Raw genomic sequence first — 21,317 nt, 5'->3', positions numbered from 1 at the left:
TACGTTGCTCTGCATTTAGTGAACGCTCAGCTATGGCAGACTGATGGCATTTATAGTAAAACATGTAGTAATTGTGGTACTTAAGTGCTTACTATGTGCACTTGATACGTTTTTATAGTAAGTATTTTATAGTATAGTATTTTAAGCATTTATTCTGTGCCAGACACTGTTCTAAGTGTTGAGGCAAATTCAGGATAATAAATCTGGGCAAACGTTTGGTCCTCTTCAGCATTGGTATCGAGCAATCGATGTTGCCCTCTCCCAAGCGCTTAGTACGTTGCTCTGCATTTAGTAAACGCTCAGCTCCGACGGACTGATGGCATTTATAGTAAAGCTTGTAGTAATTGTGGTACTTAAGTGCTTACTATGTGCACTTACTCGATACTTTTTTATAGTAAGTTTTATAGTATAATATTATAAGCATTTATCTGTGCCAGACACTGTTCTAAGTGTTGAGGTAAATTCAGGATAATAAATCTGGGCAAATGTTTGGTCCTCTTCAGCACTCAGTATCGAGCAATCGATGTTGCCCTCTCCCAAGCGCTTAGTACATTGCTCTGCATTTAGTAAACGCTCAGCTACGACGGACTGATGGCATTTATCGTAAAGCTTATAGTAATTATGGTACTTAATTGCTTACTGTGTGCACTTACTCGATACTTTTTTATAGTAAGTATTTTATAGTATAGTATTTTAAGCACTTATTCTGTGCCAGACAGTGTTCTAAGTGTTGAGGCAAATTCAGGATAATAAATTTGGGCAAAGTCCCTGTCTTACATGGGGCTCACAGTCTTAATCCTCGTTCTATAGGTGAGGGAACCAAAGCACAGAAAAGTGACTTGCCCAAGTAATAAATAATAAATAAAGATGGTATTTGTTAAGCGCTTACTATGTGGAAAGAGCACTGTTCTAATGGGCTTATTACTAGGAAAAAAACTTATTAGGGTAATTGTGAGTTACTATGTGCCAAGCGCTGCTTTCAGCAATGGGGTAGATAGAGAAGCAGCGTGGCTTAGTTATTACTCTATTTATTTTACTTGTACATATTTACTATTCTATTTATTTTATTATGTTAATATGTTTTGTTTTGTTGCCTGTCTCCCCCCCTTCTAGACTGCGGGCTCCGCTTTTGGGTAGGGACCGTCTCTGTATGTTGCCAACTTGTACTTCCCAAGCGCTTAGTACAGTGCTTTGCATCCCCATCCCCATTTTACAGATGAGGTCACTGAGGCCCAGAGAAGTGACGGGACTTGCTACGCTCACTTTGCATCACCCCAGCACTTAGAACAGTGCCTCGCACATAGTAGGCGCTTAACAAATAATAATAATAATAATAATGGCATTTATTAAGCGCTTACTGTGTGCAAAGCACTGTTCTAAGCGCTGGGGAGGTTACAAGGAGATCAGGTTGTCTCACAGGGGGCTCACAGTCTTCATCCCCATTTTACAGATGAAGGAGCTGAGGCACAGAGAAGTGAAGTGACTTGCCCAAAGTCACCCAGCTGACAATTGGCGGAGCTGGGATTTGAACCCGTGACCTCTGATTCCAAAGCCCGGGCCCTTTCCATTGAGCCACGCTGCTTCTAATAAAATGCCATTATTATCATCATTATTATTATTATAGGGCTAAAAATAGGAGGGAATAGGATTTAGTCCCCATTTTACTGGTGGGGTAACTGAGGCAAAGAGAAGTGACTTCACTTACTTGAAGACCGTGAGCCCCCAGTGGGACAACGTGATCACCTTGTAACCTCCCCAGCGCTTAGAACAGTGCTTTGCGCATAGTAAGCGCTTAATAAATGCTATTAAAAAAAAGTCACAACTTCTCTGTGCCCGAAGTCACGCAGCTGTCAGCTGTCAGCCGTGTGACTTTGGGCAAGTCACTTCACTTCTCTGGGCCTCAGTTCCCTCATCTGTAAAATGGGGATGAAGACTGTGAGCCCCCCCCCCCCCCCCCCCCGTGGGGCAACCTGATCACCTTGTGACCTCCCCAGCGCTTAGAACAGCGCTTTGCACCTAGTAAGCGCTTAATCAAATGCCATTATAAAGTAACTCGCCCAAGGTCACACAGCAGCTGTGCGGCGGAGCAGGGATTAGAACCCAGGCCCGTGTTCCGTCCACTACATCACTTCCCAAAAAAAGCCACAAAATGGATGGCGTTAGGATTGGGACCTCTGTGTTTTCCATTCCCTCTCAGGACGCTCGCTGTTAAAGACAAAAGATGGCCGGGAATTTGTTTTCTTTCCCCCTGGCCGATCCCTTCCCATTTTTTTCCAGCTTCCTCTTGGGGAATTCACACATTCCTCGATCGGCCACAATCCTAGGCTGCACCTGAGCTTTCGGGAGTAACCACAGCCTTGCAACGCATTTATTTTTTATTTTTCACCGGGCCCGGCCTCCCCCACAAGGAGCTGTCTGGTTAAGCTCTGCAATCACGTGTAATTGCTGTTTTCCCTCCCTCCGCAAGCGGCTGTTTGCAAGGTCTTCGGAAGAATAAATTTTTAAACGTCGTGCGAAGTCTTCTCTGGAAAATTATCTTTTTGTGCCTTGCTCATCAATTTGGGCGCTTGATTGCAAGCCAGACTTAGCCAGAGTTGTTCGTTGGGGTAACATCCTGAAAAGTAAACTTGATTCTGGATTAAAACTTTCTTTTTTCCCCCCCTCTACTGAAAGGTCCCCAGATTGTGTTTAGGCCGTAGTAATTTAGGGGACAAACAGTGGCTTAGTGGAAAGAACACAGGCTTGGGAGTCCGAGGTCGTGGGTTCTAATCCTGGCTCCGCCACTCAATCAATCAATCCAATTTATTGAGCGCTTACTGTGTGCAGAGCACTGTACTAAGCGCTTGGGAAGTACAAGTCGGCAACATCTAGAGACGGTCCCTGCCCAACAGTGGGCTCACGGTCTAGAAGGGGGAGACAGAGAACAAAACAAAACAGATTAACATAATAAATAGAATAGATATGTACAAGTAAAATAAATAAATAGAGTAATAAATACGTACATACATATATACAGGTGCTGCGTCAGCTGTGTGACTTTGGGCAAGTCATTTACCTTCTCTGTGCCTCAGTTACCTCATCTGGAAAATGGGGATTGAAACTGTGAGCCCCACATGGGACAACCTGATTACCTTGTATCAACCCCAGTGCTTAGTGGGTGCTTGGCACATAGTAAGCGCTTAACAAATACCATTATTATTATTATTAGTAGTAGTAGTAATAATAGTAATAATAATGATGGTATTTGTTAAGCAGCGTGGCTCAGTGGAAAGAGCCCGGGCTTTGGAGTCAGAGGTCAGGGGTTCAAATCCCGGCTCCGCCACTTGTCAGCTGTGTGACTTTGGGCAAGTCACTTCACTTCTCTGGGCCTCAGTTCCCTCATCTGGAAAATGGGGATGAAGACTGTGAGCCCCAAGTGGGACAACCTAATCACCTTGTAACCTCCCCAGCGCTTAGAACATGCTTTGCACATAGTAGGCGCTTAATAAATGACATTATTATTAGTATTATTATTATTAGTAGTAAACCAATGGTTTCCAGTAGGGAATATGCAGTTGAGTTTGGGTCTCATATTTAGCTAATAACATTTAATTGAACAGACTGTTGAGGGGATTGAGTAGAAATATTTAGAAGTGAGCCCACTGTTGGGTTGGGACCGTCTCTATATGTTGCCAACTTGTGCTTCCCAAGCGCTTAGTCCAGTGCTCTGCACACAGTAAGCGCTCGATAAATACGATTGATTGATTGATTTAGGTTTGGGAAGGTACCTTTCCTAAGAGTAGAGATTTTTCGGAGGAAAAAGTGGCGGGTGGAAGGCGGCAAGCCTCAAACGTCTTGGTTTCTGGCAAGATTTGCCCTAAAATCTCCCGGCACGCTCCGGGCTTGTGGTTCATTATCAAACCGCTGCTTCTTCTTCGATGCACCCAACTCTCCTAAAACACTGGGTTGCACAGTGTCATTCATTCAGCCGTACTTATTGAGAAGCAGCGTGGCTCCGTGGAAAGAGCCTGGGCTTTGGAGTCAGAGGTCATGGGTTCAAATCCCAGCTCCGCCACTTGTCAGCTGTGTGACTTTGGGCAAGGCACTTCACTTCTCTGGGCCTCAGTTACCTCAAAAAGCAGCGTGGCTCAGTGGAAAGAGCACGGGCTTTGGAGTCAGAGGGTTCAAATCCCAGCTCCGCCAATTGTCAGCTGTGTGACTTTGGGCAAGCCACTTCACTTCTCTGGACTTTGGGCATTCATTCATTCAGTCATATTTATTGAGCGCTTACTCTGTGCAGAGCACTGTACTAAGCACTTGGGAAGTACAAGTTGGCAACATCTAGAGACGGTCCCTACCCAACAGTGGGCTCACAGTCTAGAAGGGGGAGACAGAGGACAAAACAAAACAGATTAACAAAATAAAATAGTAAATATGTACAAATAAAGTAAATAAATAGAGTAATAAATACATACAAACATATATACATATATACTGGTGCTGTGGGGAGGGGAAGGAGGGAAGTTGATGTGATTTGTTTTTGTTTTGCCTGATTTGGGCCCCAGATTGGGTTGTGAGCCGGCCAGGATTGATCGTTGGGGCAGGGAATCTTGCACCATCCTCGCTTCCACTCAGCTCGACTTCAATCAATCAGTCGATCATATTGATTGAGCGCTTACTGTGCATGGAGCACTGTACTAAACGCTTGGGAGAGCATAATAGAACAATAGACACGCTCTTAGCGTGCCACATGCTGTTCAGGGACTGTATATGTTGCCAATTTGTACTTCCCAAGTGCTTAGTACAGTGCTCTGCACACAGTAAGCGCTCAATAAATACGATTGATGATGATGTTCTCATTCATTCATTCAATCATATTTATTGAGCGCTTACTGTGTGCAAAGCACTGTACTAAGCGCTTGGGAAGTCCAAGTTGGTAACATCTAGAGACAGTCCCTACCCGACAGTGGGCTGACAGTCTAGAAGGGGGAGACAGACAACAAAACAAGACATATTGACAAAATGAAATAAATAGAATAAATATGTACAAGTAAAATAGAGTAATAAATATGTATAAACATATATACGCATATACATACATACATATTCACACACATACATACATGTATATACATATACACACATATGTATGCATATATACACACATTTGTGGATGTGTTTATATATATATATATACACACACACCTGTATACATATATTCACATACACAAATGCTCAGCTCGTTTTATATATATATAGATATACATATATATATACACACATGTATATGTGTGTATATATATGTATGTGTATATATATTTATATCTTTATATATATATATATACACACACACATATATCCACAAATGCTCAGCTCGTTTTCAGCTTGAAGCCTGAAGCGTGCAGAAAATTTACACTATAAAAATAAGCGTTTAGCGTTGCTCTTCCCCTGGAGTACTTAAACATTCATTATTTCCTTTTTTTCTTTTTCCACAAATATCGAGGCCTTTTTTTTTTTTACCCCCCTCCCACCCCCCAGCCCCAATTCTAATGAAGCTTGAAATTAACATGCATTTCTGTTTACTTGTTGATAGACTGCCATTTATCAGGAGGAGTACACAATGAGGATTTAATTTGTGTTTATTCAGTAGAGTCAGGAAGCCTCTCTATCCACAGCTTTTAAGTAGTAAATACAGTCAGGAAGGAAACTTTCCTTATACCCTAAATGCCAGTAATGAATATTTCATTATGCGGTGCAGGGGGTGTGTGAGTGACTCCCAAGTCCCCTTGGAAGGGCGAATGGGAGAGTGGCCTTACAGGGAAAGAAGCTTAAATTAAGCCCTGATGTTTTTCCAACTTTCCAAATTTGAATGGAGCGAAGGGGTTCCCACCCAGCGCTTAGAACAATGCTTTGCACATAGTAAGCGCTTAACAAATGCTATTATTATTAATTATTTAGAGAAGTCTTCTAGACTGTGAGCCCACTGTTGGGTAGGGACTGTCCCTCTGTGTTGCCGACTTGTACTTCCCAAGCGCTTAGTACAGTGCTCTGCACACAGTAAGCGCTCAATAAATACGATTGATTGATTAGAAGCAGCGTGGCTTATTCATTCAATCGTATTTATTGAGCGCTTACTGTGTGCAGAGGACTGTACTAAGCGCTTGGGAAGTCCAAGTTGGCAACATATAGAGACGGTCCCTACCCAACAGTGGGCTCACAGTCTAGGAGGGGGAGGCAGAGAACAAAACAAAACATATTAACAAAATAAAATAAGAATAAAAATGTACAAGTAAATAAATAAGTAGAGTAATAAATCCGTACAAACATATATACTTATATACAGGTGCTGTGGGGAAGGGAAGGAGGTAAGGCGGGGGGGATGGAGAGGGGGAGGAGGCTTAGTGTTAAGAGCCCGGGCTTTGGAGTCAGAGGTCATGGGTTCAAATCCCAGCTCCACCAATTGTCAGCTGTGTGACTTTGGGCAAGTCACTTCACTTCTCTCATCTGGAAAATGGGGATGAAGACTGTGAGCCCCATGAGGGACAACCTGATCACCTTGTATCCTCCCCAGTGCTTAGAACAGTGCTTTGCACGTAGTAAGCGCTTAACAAATGCCATCATTATTATTATTATTATTTAGAGAAGCAGCGTGGCTCAGTGGAAAGAGCCTGGGCTTTGGAGTCAGAGGTCATGGGTTCAAATGCCGGCTCCTCCAATTGTCAGCTGGGTGACTTTGGGCAAGCCACTTCACTTCTCTGGGCCTCAGTTCCCTCATCTGGAAAATGGGGATGAAGACTGTCAGCCCCCTGTGGGACAACCCGACTGCCTTGTAAACGCCCCAGCGCTTAGAACAGTGCTTTGCACACAGTAAGCGCTTAATAAATATCATTATTATTATTATTATTAATGTGGGTTGGATCACTTTGGGAGGGAAATGCTAGGCAAAGTGGAAATAGCATGTGAGAGAAATGAGGAGCTAAATAAGTCTTTGCAGGGGAAATAAAAAAATAAGGTTGATTACATCAACCAAGTATTTTTAGGGGCAAAACTGGGCCGGGGGGAAAGGTAGGGAAACTGGAACCAGCAACAGTAGCTATGATAGTGTCTACAAAATTCCCCCCCCTTTTTTTTAAAAGGTAGCAAGCATCATTTTGTGCAGAAGTGTTTATTGTGTCTCTTCAGAAAACAACTCGAATTCAATGTTTCCTGCAGAAAGTCGATCCTGGCTTTGTGTGTCTTTTTTTTTTTTTTCTTTAGAGAAACTGCCAGGACACCTGGGGGGAAGACTGAATTGCTGACCACTTAACTGCCTTATCTCTAGCAGGGCAGAGAGGCTGGCGATACCCCCTCCCCACCTCCCATCTCTAATTCCTGCTTGTTTTCCTTCCTGAGAATTGTGGTATTTGTTAAGCGCTTACTAAATGCCAGGTACTTTACTAAGCTCCGGAGGGAGAGGGGGAATACAAATAAATTGGCTTGGACAGAGTCCCCGTCCCACATGGGGCTCACAGTCTTTGGTCGCCGTTTTACAGGTACTAATAATGATGGTGGCATTTATTAAGCGCTTACTATAAAGATGATGGCATTTATTAAGCGCTTACTATAATAATAATGGCTTTTATTAAGCACTTACTATGTGCAGAGCACTGTTCTAAGTGCTGAGGAGGTTACAAGGTGATCAGGTTGTCCCACGGGGGGGCTCACAGTCTTCGTACTATGTGCAAAGCACTGCTGTAAGCGCTGGGGAGGTTACAAGGTGATCAGGTTGTCCCATGGGGGGCTCACAGTCTTCATACTATGTGCAAAGCACTGCTCTAAGCGCTGGGGAGGTTACAAGGTGATCAGGTTGTCCCACAGGGGGCTCACGGTCAATCCCCATTTTCCAGATGAGGGAACTGAGGCCCAGAGAAGTGAAGTGACTTGCCCAAAGTCACACAGCTAACAAGTGGCGGAGCCGGAATTTGAACCCATGACCACTGACTCCAAAGCCCGGGCTCGTTCCACTGAGCCACGCTGCAGGCCTAGATAATAACAATAATGGTGATGGCATTTATTAAGCGCTTACTATGTGCAAAGCACTGTTCTAAGCGCTGGGGAGGTTACAAGGTGATCAGGTTGTCCCTCGGGGGCTCACAGTCTTAATCCCCATTTTACAGATGAGGTAACTGAGGCCCAGAGAAGTCAAGTGACTTGCCCAAGGTCCCACAGCAGACAAGGGGCGGAGCTGGGATGAGAACCCAGGGCCTTTGTGCATATTTATTCCATTTATTTTATTTTGTTACTATGCTTTGTTTTGTTCTCCGTCTCCCCTTTCTAGACTGTGAGCCCGCTGTTGGGTAGGGACCGTCTCTAGATGTTGCCAACTTGGACTTCCCAAGCACTTAGTACAGTGCTCTGCACACAGTAAGCGCTCAATAAATACGATTGAATGAATGAATGGTCTGGCGCTTAGTAAATGCCCAACAGATACCATCAGTATATTGCTAGGAGGTGAGGGACCCCTCCATCCATCTGAATGTCTCCCCTTTTTAGGAACAGTGAAACGTTTTGTAATGGCATTTATTAAGCGCTTATTATGTGCAAAGCACTGTTCTGAGCACTGGGGAGGTTACAGGGTGATCAGGTTGTCCCACGGGGGGCTCCCAGTCTTCATCCCCATTTTCCAGATGAGGGAACTGAGGCCCAGAGAAGTGAAGTGACTTGCCCAAGTCACCCAGCTGACAAGTGGTGGAGCCGGGATTTGAACCCATGGCCTCGGACTCCAAAGCCCGGGCTCTTTCCACTGAGCCCTGCTGCTTCTCATTAGCGCTTAGTATGTGCAAAGCACTGTTCTAAGCACTGATCCTGGTCCCTGCCCAATTCTTCACCTTCTCAAAAAAGTCCCAACGTGTAACCTCCCCAGTGCTTAGAACAGTGCTTTGCACATAGTAAGCGCTTAATAAATGCCATCATTATTATTATTATTAACAAATACCATTATTATTATTATATGTGCCCTCCTTTCCCAGAGTCTTTTGTGTCACCCGTTGTCCAAGGTAGAGTATTGTGTTCCCGAAGCAAAGTGGCTGTTGTGTACTGAACATTTCCCTCCTCTCTCCTCCACTTCCCCTCCCAAGGAGGTAAGAAAGAGGAGGGAATCGATCAATCGATCATTCAATCATATTTATTGAGCACTTACTGTGTGCAGAGCACTGTACTAAGCGCTTGGGAAGTCCAAGTTGGCAACATATAGGGACGGTCCCTACCCAACAGTGGGCTCAGAGTCTAGAAGGGGGAGACGGGAATGGTGGATGTGGGGGAAGTGGAGAGGGCGGGAGGCGGAGCAGGAGCCAAGTAAATCATCATCATCATCATCAATCGTATTTATTGAGCGCTTACTATGTGCAGAGCACTGTACTAAGCGCTTGGGAAGTCCAAATTGGCAACATATAGAGACAGTCCCTACCCAACAGTGGGCTCACAGTCTAAAAGGGGGAGGCAGAGAACAAAACCAAACATACTAACAAAATAAAATAAATAGAATAGATATGTACAAATAAATTAAATAAATAGAGTAAAAAAAATATGTACAAACATATATACATATATACAGGTGGTGTGGGGAAGGGAAGGAAGTAAGATGTAGTGTAGAATTGTGTAGTGGCCATTTTGAAGGTTGCCCAGCCTGTTGGCCTGCTTCTTAGAAGCAGCGTGGCTCAGTAGAAAGAGCCCGGGCTTAATAATAATAATAATAATAGTAATGGTGGTATTTGTTAAGCGCTTACTATGTGCGAAGCACTGTTCTAAGCGCTGGGGGGGATACAAGGTGATCAGGTCGTCCCCCGTGGGGCTCACAGTCTTCATCCCCATTTTGCAGATGAGGGAACTGAGGCCCAGAGAAGTTTAAGTGACTTGCCCAAGGTCACACAGCTGACAAGTGGCTGAGCCGGGATTCGAACCCATGAGCTCTGGCTCCCAAGCCCATGCTCTTGGGAGTCAAAGGTCAATCAATCAATCGTATTTATTGAGTGCTGACTGTGTGCAGAGCACTGGACTAAGCGCGTGGGAAGTCCAAGTTGGCAACATCTGGAGACCAACAGCGGGCTCACAGTCTAGAAGGGGGAGACAGACAACAAAACAAAACATATTAACAAAATAAAGTAAATAGAATAAATATGTACAAGTAAAATAAAGAGAAGTGAAGTGAATTGCCCAAAGTCACGCAACTGACAAGTCCCCTCCCCACAGCACCCGTATATATGTTTGTACGTATTTATTACTCTATTTTATTTGTACATGTTTATTCTATTTCATTTATTTATTTATTATTATTTATTTTATTTTATTTTGTTAATATGTTTTGTCTCGTTGTCTGTCTCCCCCTTCTAGACCGGGAGCCCGCTGTGGGGTAGGGACCGTCTCTATACGTTGCCGACTTGGACTTCCCCAGCGCTTAGTCCAGTGCTCTGCACACAGTCAGCGCTCAATAAATCCGATTGAATGATTGAATGAAGTCTCAAGTTCTGCCCTTGACGTTGGTCAGGGAACCCCAAGAGTTAAGGTTCCCGCAGCCGTGTTAACTCCGTTTCACGTTCAGGCAATCTGGCACCCATACAACGGCGCAGAGTAATTCAAAATACTACATCATGTGCAGCGTGGCCGTTAACTTTGCTGTCGGAAAACCGTAATTTCGAAATTCCCTGATTTGCATTTAAATGAACAATCTCACCGTTGCATTAACGTAGCCTTGCTTTTTTAAAACAGTGCCATTCGGAGGGGTGGGGGTGGTGGCTCTACAGCAGCCACGTTCTTAATCAATCAATCAATCGTATTTATTGAGCGCTTACTGTGTGCGGAGCACTGGACTAAGCGCTGGGGAGGTTACAAGGTGATGAGGTTGTCCCACGGGAGGCTCACGGTCTTCATCCCCATTTGACAGATGAGGGAACTGAGGCACAGAGAAGTGAAGTGACTTGCCCAAGGTCACACAATTGGCGGAACTGGGATTTGAACCCATGGACTGATATTCCAGCGCTTAGAACAGTGCTTTGCACATAGTAAGCGCTTAACAAATGCCATCGTTATTATTTAAAAACGGGTCCTTCAATCCCCTCCTCCTGCCCCAAAGCCCAAGAACCTGCCTAGCCATAATTATTTTATTTTGTTAGTATGTTTGGTTTTGTTCTCTGTCTCCCCCTTTTAGACTGTGAGCCCACTGTTGGGTAGGGACCGTCTCTAGATGTTGCCAATTTGTACTTCCCAAGCGCTTAGTACAGTGCTCTGCACATAGTAAGCGCTCAATAAATACGATTGATGATGATGATGATAACATAACATACTCATAACATAGAGAAGCAGTGTGGCTCTTTGTACATATTTATTCTGTCTATTTTATTTTGTTAATATGCTTTGTTTTGTTCTCTGTCTCCCCCTTCTAGACTGTGAGCCCGCTGTTGGGTAGGGACTGTCTCTATGTGTTGCCGACTTGTACTTCCCAAGTGCTTAGTACAGTGCTGTGCACACAGTAAGCGCTCAATAAATACGATTGATTGATTGATTTGACGCCTGTGTCTTTGTCTTCCAGAAATGACTGCAGTTCACACAGGCAACATAAACTTCAAATGGGACCCCAAAAGCCTGGAGATCAGGACCCTGGCGGTCGAAAGGCTGCTGGAGCCCCTCGTGACCCAGGTAAGACGCGACGACGCGGAAAGCCCCCCACTTTTTGGGCAGTCAGTGGCATTTGCTGAGTGCCTAAACACTTGGAATAATAATAATAATAATGATGGTATTTGTTAAGCGCTTACTATGTGCAAAGCACTGTTCTAAACGCTGGGGAGGTTACAAGCGGGTTCTAAGCACAGAGGAGGTAACAAGGTGATCAGGTTGTCCCTCAGGGTGCTCACAGTTTTTATCCCCATTTTTACAGATGAGGTCACTGAGGCCCAGAGAAGTGAAGTGACTTGCCCAGAGTCACACAGCAGACACGTGGCGGAGTCGGGATTTGAACCCATGACCTCTGACTCCAAAGCCCGGGCTCTTTCCACTGAGCCATGCTGCTTCTCTAGAATGAAGCAATCAATCGTATTTATTGAGCGCTTACTGTGTGCAGAGCACTGTACTAAGCGCTTGGGAAGTCCAAGTTGGCAACATATAGAGACGGTCAGTAATAAATACGTACAAACATATACATATATATATATATATAGTATATATATATATACAATATGTTTTGATATCTCGGTCCCCCCTCTAGACTTTAAGCCCGTTGTGGGAAGGGATTGTCTCTATTAATAATAATAATGGCATTTGTTAAGCACTTCACATCTGAACCGTTTCAGGTGACAACCCTGGTCAACACAAGTAACAAGGGGCCCTCGAATAAGAAGAGGGGCCGGTCCAAGAAGGCCCACGTGCTGGCCGCGTCCGTGGAGCAGGCCACGGAAAACTTCCTGGACAAGGGCGATAAGATCGCCAAGGAAAGTCAGTTTCTCAAGGAGGAGCTCGTGGCGGCCGTCGAAGACGTCCGTAAGCAAGGTAGGCGGGTGTGAATTTGGAACGGGTCAGAGGAAGGAGAAGATAGCTACTCTCTTCTGAAAAGCCTTAGCTCGCGGGGAAATGCGCCACTATTGCCTCATACTCTCTGTAATAATAATAATAATAATAATAATAATAGTCAGCGCTTAGAACCGTGCTTTGCACATAAGTGCTTAATAAATGCCATTATTATTAATAATTACTATGCACACGCTCGTATTTATTGAGCGCTTACTGTGTGCATTCATTCATTCATTCATTCAGTTGTCTTTATTGAGCGCTTACTGTGTGCATTCATTCATTCAGTCGTCTTTATTGAGCGCTTACTGTGTGCATTCAGTCATTCATTCCATTGTATTTATTGAGCGCTTACTCAAGTGGTATTTAAGTGGCCAAGTGGTATTTAAGTGTTTACTTTGTGCCAGATACCGAACCAAGCGCTGGGGTGGATGCCAAGGAAATCAGGTTGGACTCAGTCCCTGTCCCATCATTAATAGTAATGATGGCCTTTATTAAGCACTTGTGTTACTATTATTAATAATAATGATAAGCACTTATGTTGTTATTAATAATGATAATGATAATAGCATTTGTTAAGGGCTTGCTATGTGCCAAGCACTGTTCTAAGCGCTGGGGGAGATACAAGATAATCAGGTTGTCCCACGTGGGGCTCACAGTCTTAATCCCCGTTTTACAGATGAGGTTACTGAATCCTCAAGTAGTCCATTAAAAAAAAAAAAAATAGACATTTGATTCTGCTCCAAAGCCCTCTGGTATTGCCTGTAAATTTCCTAGGATCCTTTCTGTGAAAAATGAAGACAGATTTTCCGGTGCAAGAGACACATTGGGATGTTTATAGTTCTGGGTGAAAATTGCTGTATTAAAGAAGAGATCAACGTCTCTTTTATTATCTGGAATCTAGGCTTCTGCCCCCTTGGTTGCAAAGTCCCCTGTCGACTAGCTCCCCGAGGGCCACAGTTGTGTGTCTCCAGTCTGTTTGCGTTGAATTCTCCCAAGCGCTTAGGCCCAGTGCCCCCCACGCAGTCAATTTTTCTTTTTATGGTATTTGTTAAGCGCTTACTATGTGCCAGCCACTGTTCTAAGCGCTGGGTCCCACGTGGGGCTCGCAGCCTTCATTCCCATTTTACAGGTGAGGGAACTGAGGCCCAGAGAAGTGGCGACTCGCTCAGAGTCACACGGCAGACACGTAGCCCTTCTGCTGGGAGACTTCCTGGATCCTGACTTCTCTGTACCTCAGTTTCCCCATCAGCTGATAGCGACACCTGCCTCTCCTACCTGCCTTGCGGGGTTGTTGGGGCAAAAATTAGCGCGTGAGCAGTTGGGGAATAAAAGCACAATTGAAATCTTGAGGTATCTTGATGGTTTGACACCAGTGCCCTGAAAGAAGTATTTTTTGTTTGTTTTTTTTGTTTTAAACTATAAACCTACAGACCAGAATGCCTCCTTTGGGTTCCTCATCTTCATTTATCATCGTCGTTATTATTATAATCAGAGCTGGCAAATCCCACAGGCAACAAAATTGAAATCAAAGAGTCGCAGGCATCGACCCCCTCCGAAAAGGCTGGCAGATGTACATTCTGTCTGGCGAAATCCAAGGTGTTCTAAGTTTTATGTAGCGATATTTATCCTGAGCATTTTCTCTATAGGAAGGGGATTACCGGCTGGATTTTGGCCTCTTGCGTCTCTGAGCCTTCCATCCCCGGTGACTGTGAGAAACTGTTTGTCTTAGGACTTCCCCAAAAAGGAGCGATAGTGATGATGATGATAATTATAATGTGCCCAGAGGAGAGAGTAAAATACGAAATGAGCAGGAGGACTCCAAAGATCCCCTTAAAAACAAAACAAAAAACAAAACCACCCTCTCGCCTATCTACAGCATTGCTATGTGGAAGATTTAAGCCCTGATCATTTGACTTTGGGACTGTTTCTAATGGGCCCAGCGAGAGAACCACGTAAATCATTCATTCAGTCGTATTTATTGAGCGCTTACTGTGTGCAGAGCACTGCACTAAGCGCTTGGATAGTACGATTCAGCAATAAAGAGAGACTGTCCCTGCCCATAGCAGGCTTTCAGTTTAGAAGAGGGAGACAGACTTATTCATTCAGTCATACTTATTGATCAGAGCACTGTACTAAGCGCTTGAGATATACCATTCTGAGAGAAATAGTGGCGAGACCCTCTAGAGCACACAGTCCCTGTAAATTGTAAGCACTCACTCTCGGCAGGCTGCGGGGGTTGAATAAGTAATAATAATAATAATAATTGTGGTATTTAAGTGTTTACTTTGTGCTAGATACTGAACTAAGCGCCGGGGTGGATGCCAAGGAAATCAGGTTGGACTCAGTCCCTGTCCCTCGCAGTGTTAATCACACTTAGAGAAGCAGCGTAGCTCAATGGAAAGAGCAGGGGCTTTGGAGTCAGAGGTCATGGGTTCAAATCCCGGCTCCGCCAATTGTCAGCTGGGTGACTTTGGGCAAGTCACTTCACTTCTCTGGGCCTCAGTTCCCTCATCTGGAAAATGGGGGTTAAGACTGTGAGCCCCCCGTGGGACAACCCGATCAACTTGTAACCTCTCCAGCGCTCAGAACAGTGCTTTGCACATAGTAAGCGCTTAATAATTGCTATCATTATTATTATTATTAATCCCCGTTTTGCAGATGAGGGAACTGTGAGAAACAAAGCAGTGACGCAGTTTGTCCAAGGTCACCCAGCCGACAGGGGGTGGAGTCAGGATTAGAACTCAGGTCCCTCTAACTCCCAGGCCTAGCGGAAAGAGCTCAGGCCTTAGGGTCAGAAGACCCGGGTTCTAATTCCGGCTCTGCTGGCCGTGTGGCCTTGGGCGAGTCACTCGCTATGCCTCGACTGTAAAATAGGGATTTAGTGCCTGTTCTCTCCCCCTCCTTAGGCTGTGGGCAGGGACTGTGTCCGCCCTAATCGACTTGTATCGACTCCAGCGGCTTAGAACCGTGTTTGACATCTATAAGTGACGGTTTTGTTTTTGTTGTCTGTCTCCCCCGTCTAGACTGTGAGCCCGTTGTTGGGTAGGGACCGTCTCTATAGGTTCCCAAGCGCTTAGTACAGTGCTCTGCACACAGTAAGCGCTCAGTAAACATGACTGAATGAATGAATAAGTGCATAACAAATCCCCCCCAAGAAGGTGCTTATTCTGTACCACTGATTGGGCCATGAATTCTAATAATAACAATAATAATGATAGCATTTATTAATTACTTACTTTGTGCAAAGCACTGTTCTAAGCGCTGGGGAGGTTACAAGGTGATCAGGTTGGCCCACAGGGGCTCACAGTCTTAATCGCCATTTTCCAGATGAGGTCACTGAGGCCCAGAGAAGTGAAGTGACTTGCCCAAAGTCACACCGCTGGCAATGGGCGGAGTCGGGATTTGAACCCATGACCTCTGACTCCAGAGCCCGGGCTCTTTCCACTGAGCCACGCTGCTTCTCTAGGGAGAATTAGGGATAATTCTCTCCCTAAACCCACTCAGGAGGCTGGTGTGGGAATTGTCCCTTGCTCTGCCTTTGACCAAAGTCATCGCAAACACTAAGTCAGGGGGTTAATCTTTTTTGCTTCCATCCAGGAAAGTCATTTTTTTTTCCCCAAAATGATTTTCTGTTAGTGGCAACTTCACGTGTACCATCTCCCGTGGCTCTGAATCCCAAACTTGGGTGATCCATGTGCCCGCGGAGACCCGGGGATGAGGTTTTTAAGCGTCTCTCATAAATGATTAGTTTCCCCGAAAACCGCATAGCTAAATAATAGGTTTCCCTCCTTTAACCGTTCTCGTAGGAGAGAGCTCCTCAGGTAGCTGTCACTCGCCAGCGTCTATCTGTCCAGAGCCCGGCTCCGGGCCGCGAGTTAATTTCCGAAAGTGATTTGTCCGTCGTGAAGCCCATTTCCACGCGAGGAGACTAATAAAGGCCGAAGCGCCGGGCTGTGTCTGTCGCGGTGGCAGCGGCGGGAGAGAGCCCTGTCAGATTTAAAATAAAACCACTTCCCCATCAGGGGTGGGCCGAGATGTAAAATAGAACGGTAAATGATTATGCGCCGTCTTGCCTAATCGGGCCGGAGAGTGCTCGGCCAGGTTATTACTTCCATCTCGAACCGACAGCCCGCCTGCCTGTGAAATGTGGGGAGGAGAGGAGTCTCCCAGGAGCGGAGAGACGGCGTGTCGTTTGTGTGTGTGTTTCTGCGTGCGCACGCACACGTGTGTGATCGGGGGGGCGTGAAGCGGATTGAAATATGAGGTCGTGGGGGGAAGGGAACGGGTCTGTTTATTGTTGTGTTGAAATGCTCTGCACACAGTAAGCGCTCAATAAACACGATTGAATGAGTAATAATAATAGTGAGGATGATCAATCAATCGTATTTATTGAGCGCTTACTGTGTGCAGAGCACTGTACTAAGCGCTTGGGAAGTACAAGTTGGCAACATATAGAGACAGTCCCGACCCAACAGTGGGCTCACAGTCTAAAAGGGGAAGACAGAGAATAAAACCAAACATACTAACAAAATAGAATAGATATGTACAAGTAAAATAAATAGAGTAATAAATATGTACAAACATATATACAGGTAATGTGTATGATGATGATGGTATTTGTTAAGCGCTTACTATGTGCCAAGCACTGTTCTAAGCGCTGGGGTAGATGCAGGGTGATCAGGTTGTCCCACACGGGGCTCACAGTTTTAATCCCCGTTTTACAGATGAGGGAACTGAGGCCCAGAGAAGTGAAGTATCCCCCCCCCCCCCCCCAGCGCTTAGAACAGTGCTTTGCAGATAGTAAGCGCTTTACAAATGTCATTATTATTATTATTATTATTAAGTGAAGTGATGCTTTGCAGATAGTAAGCGCTTAACAAAGTCATTATTATTATTATTATTATTATTATTATGTGAAGTGACTTGCCCAAAGTCACACAGCTGACAGTTGGCGGAGCCGGGATTTGAACCCGTGACCTCTGACTCCAAAGCCCGGGCTCTTTCCACTGAGCCACGCTGCTTCTCTGATAAAGTCTGGCTACTGGTTTTGGTAGCCTTCAAGTTTCTCTAAGCCTCATTATCGGGGGCAGAGACACTGGGAAGGTGAAACTGACATATTTAAGGTGTCTTACTGGTTATCAAAATTTGATAAATAATCACAGATTTAGTTGGGGTCCGGTGGCGTTTAAATGACTAAAAGTATTCTCTCCCAAGCACGTTGTCCAGTGCTCCGAATGTCGTAAGCGCTCAATAAATACCAAGCCCAGAGTAAAGGACCTCCACTTCGTCCTCTGGTTCCCCCTTCTAGACTCTGAGCCCATTGTTGGGTAGGGACTGTCTCTATATGTGGCCAACTTGGACTTCCCAAGCGCTTAGTACAGTGCTCTGCACACAGTAAGCGCTCAATAAATACGATTGATTGATTGATTGAACTGTTTGCTCGGAAACTGGGTTTTTCAGGTTTGAATCGGAGCTCGTGTGCTATTAATAATAATAATAATAATAATAATAATGATGGCATTTAAGCGCTTACTATGTGTGTCACAGTGAGCCCCCTCCTTCCTCTCTCCCTCCTCCCCCTCTCCATTCCCCCGCCTTACCTCCTTCCCCTCCCCAAGCACCTGTATATATGTATGTTTGTATGTATTTATTACTCTATTTTATTTGTACATATTTATTCTATTTATTTTATTTTGTTAATATGTTTTGTTTTGTTGTCTGTCTCCCCCATCTAGACTGGGAGCCCACTGTTGGGCAGGGACCGTCTCTATATGTTGCCTACTTGGACAGTGCAGTGCTCTGCACACAGTAAGCGCTCAATAAATACGTTCGAACGAACATAGAAGGCAAACTATCAGCGAACGCTGACGGCCCTCAAGCTAACTAAATTTGCTCCCTGGTTATCGTGAGCATTAATCACCTTCTGCTGTATCGCCGTCTGAATCCTGAGTCACCGTCCTCATTTTCTACCCTCGCCTCCCTTTTTCAGGGCCGTCTCCCAGTCTCTAATTATAAGAAGCGCTGACCACGGGCAGATCATTGGGAAAGAAATTTGCGGGTTAGAATTAGACGCAGCGCCCGTCCCTTGAGGTGGAGGTGTGTGTTCGGAGAGCCGGGGGCGGCGGGAGGTTGGCTCACAATTTAGAAATAAAAAGGGAGGGAAGAAACTGGTAACAGACAGACCAGATTAGAAAATCCTAAGACTTCTCTTTCTGGAGTTATTTTCCTGGGCTTTCTCCCACTCTTTTTTTTTTTTTTTAAATAGCATTTACTTTATATCGTAAATATATATATATATTTATATATATAATATATATCGATCAATCAATCGTATTTATTGAGCGCTTACTGTGTGCAGAGCACTGTACTAAGCGCTTGGGACGTACAAGTTGGCAACATATAGAGACGGTCCCTACCCATATATAGTATATATTTATTTAGCATTTTTATATAGCTTACTATGTGCAAAGCACTGTTCTAAGCGCTGAGCACTGTTCTACTCTTCAATCAATCAATCGTATTGAGCGCTTACTGTGTGCAGAGCACTGTACTAAGCGCTACTCTTCCTGCCTCTGCATTTTCTGGACCACTCCCCAAATTATTATTATTACTATCATGGTGCTTACTGTGTTCATTCATTCAGTCGTATTTATTGAGCGCTTACTGTGTGCAGAGCACTGTACTAAGCGCTTGGGAAGTACAACTGGCAGCATGTAGAGACGGTCCCTACCCAACGGTGGGCTCACAGTCTAGAAGGGGGAGACAGAGAACAAAACATATTAACAAAATAAAATAAATAGAATAAATATGGACAAATAAAATAAATAGAGTAATAAATACTTACAAACATATCTACAGTTGCTGTGTGACACACGGTCCTAAGCGCTGGGGCGGATACTGGTCAAACGGGTCAAAGATAATCCGTGTCCCGCCCGAGGCTCCCAGTCTAAGTGGGAGAGAGAGCAGGTGGCAAATTCCCCTTTTATTGTTGAAGAAACGGAGGCCCAGAGAACTTCACTTCTCTGGGCCTCAGTTCCCTCATCTGGAAAATGGGGATGAAGACTGGGAGCCCCCCGTGGGACAACCTGATAATAATAATAATAATAATGATGGCATTTGTTAAGCGCTTACTATGTGCAAAGCACTGTTCTAAGCACTGCGGGGGGGATACAAGGTGATCAGGTTGTCCCACGTGGGGCTCACAGTCGTCATCCCCATTTTACAGATGAGGTAACTGAGGCTCCGAGAAGTTAAGTGACTTGCCCAAGGTCACACAGCAGACAAGTGGCAGAGCCAGGAATCGAACCCATGATCACCTTGTAACCTCCCCAGCGCTTAGAACAGTGCTCTGCACACAGTAAGCGCTCAATAAATACGCTCAAAGCGCTCAATAAATACGACTGAATGAATGAATAGTAAGCGCTTGATAAATGCCATCATTATAGTAAGCGCTAAATAAATACCACTGAATGAATGAATCCTCATCAATGGTATTTACTGGGCGCTGTCTGTGTGCAGAGCGCTGTACTTAGCTCTCAGGAGAGCACAACCACAACAAAGTGGGTGAGACACCTTCCCTGCCCACGACGAGCTTGCAGTCTAGAGGGTCTTCCCTCATTCATTCATTGTCGTATTTATTGAGCGCCCACTGTGTGCAGAGCACCGCACCGAGCACTAAGTAGGACCATTTCACGCCTCCAACTCCTCCGTCGACTAGTCCGTTTTATGTGTCGGCAACAGGGAGCAAGGAAGCCGTGCCGTACAGTGCTTCAGCATTGTTGTCAGTTAGGTCTTTCAATCAATCAGTCATATTTATTGAGCGCTTACTGTGTGCAGAGCACTGTACTAAGCGCTTTCGTGACTCCAGTTTGCCTGAAATAAGCCGTCAAGTCCCCGGGAGGAAGGCTGTGTTTTCCGTGCCTCGAGTCGTGCCAGAAATGCTTCTCCCCACCCAAATCACTTGGCCGGCTTGGGCGCCGCCGCAGATGTGCTGAGCTTCCAAGCTGGGGGTGGGTGGATTGAAGATGGCAGGGGATGAAGGAATTCTGAATCCTCCGGGTCCTTTGGAGAAAGCTTCCGGCCCCGTCTCCCGAATTTAACGAGTGCCGTCCTTGGAAGGGAAATAAAACAGAGCCAAGTGGGGGACGTCCCCTAAAAGTCATCGGGACCGAGTACGACCGCGGGGGATCCTCCTTTCGCCGCGGATCGCAGAATCACCCCCCCGTCGGCGGCGTGGCGGGGAGGGTTGCCTTGGGAACCGGGATTTTGAGTTCCGCCAAGGAGCATTTCAGCCCCGGAGTTGCATTAACATAGTTTCCGTCGGTTAATTTCCTTTTTGAAAAGTGATTACACATGGAAATACATGTTGTGCGTGGATTTGAATGTGTAATCACCGAAGGAAGCGGGTTCTCTTTGGAGTGGGACTACAGAGCAGCAGGGCGCACTTGAATCGGTGCCGAACACGAACCCTTAAATGCGAGGCCTTCTATTTTCACTCGGTCTCCCACGCTGCCTGTCAGCTAGAGCAAAAATAGTTTCATTGCCTCCTTTTGGGGGTAGGGTGTGGCCTGTTCTTTTTCCTTGTCCTTTTAATTCAGAATAAGAGTCGTGCCGTTCGTCGAGCTCTTCCTGGGCGCCGAGCCCTGTACTAAGCACTGGGGTAGATACAAGATCATCAGGTTCTGTTGGGGGCTCACATAAGTAGGAGAGAGAACAGGGATTGAATCCCCACTTTATTGAGGAGGGAACCGGGGCCCGAAGAAGCGAAGTTGTCCAAAGTCACCGAACAGGCGAGTGGAAGG

The 21,317-nt window shown here is 45.3% G+C and overlaps 1 protein-coding gene across 3 annotated transcripts in view; it reads left to right on the top strand.

Annotated features, from left to right (window-relative positions):
* The window catches only part of CTNNA1 (catenin alpha 1), a 148,820-nt gene that overhangs the window by 17,938 nt on the left and 109,565 nt on the right, over window positions 1-21,317 (top strand). For all 3 annotated transcript variants that reach the window (XM_038770589.1, XM_038770587.1, XM_038770588.1), the window contains exons 2-3: window positions 11,543-11,649; window positions 12,300-12,495. In XM_038770589.1, coding sequence (XP_038626517.1) covers window positions 11,545-11,649; window positions 12,300-12,495 — 301 coding nt within the window. In that variant the 5' untranslated portion in view covers window positions 11,543-11,544. The remainder of the gene's footprint in view (window positions 1-11,542; window positions 11,650-12,299; window positions 12,496-21,317) is intronic.

Source organism: Tachyglossus aculeatus, chromosome X2 (genome assembly GCF_015852505.1).
Source record: "Tachyglossus aculeatus isolate mTacAcu1 chromosome X2, mTacAcu1.pri, whole genome shotgun sequence".
In the NCBI taxonomy this organism is placed as follows: Eukaryota; Metazoa; Chordata; class Mammalia; order Monotremata; family Tachyglossidae; genus Tachyglossus; species Tachyglossus aculeatus.
The sequence above is the reverse complement of the archived record's forward strand: the minus strand, read 5'-3'. Positions and strand labels throughout refer to the sequence as shown.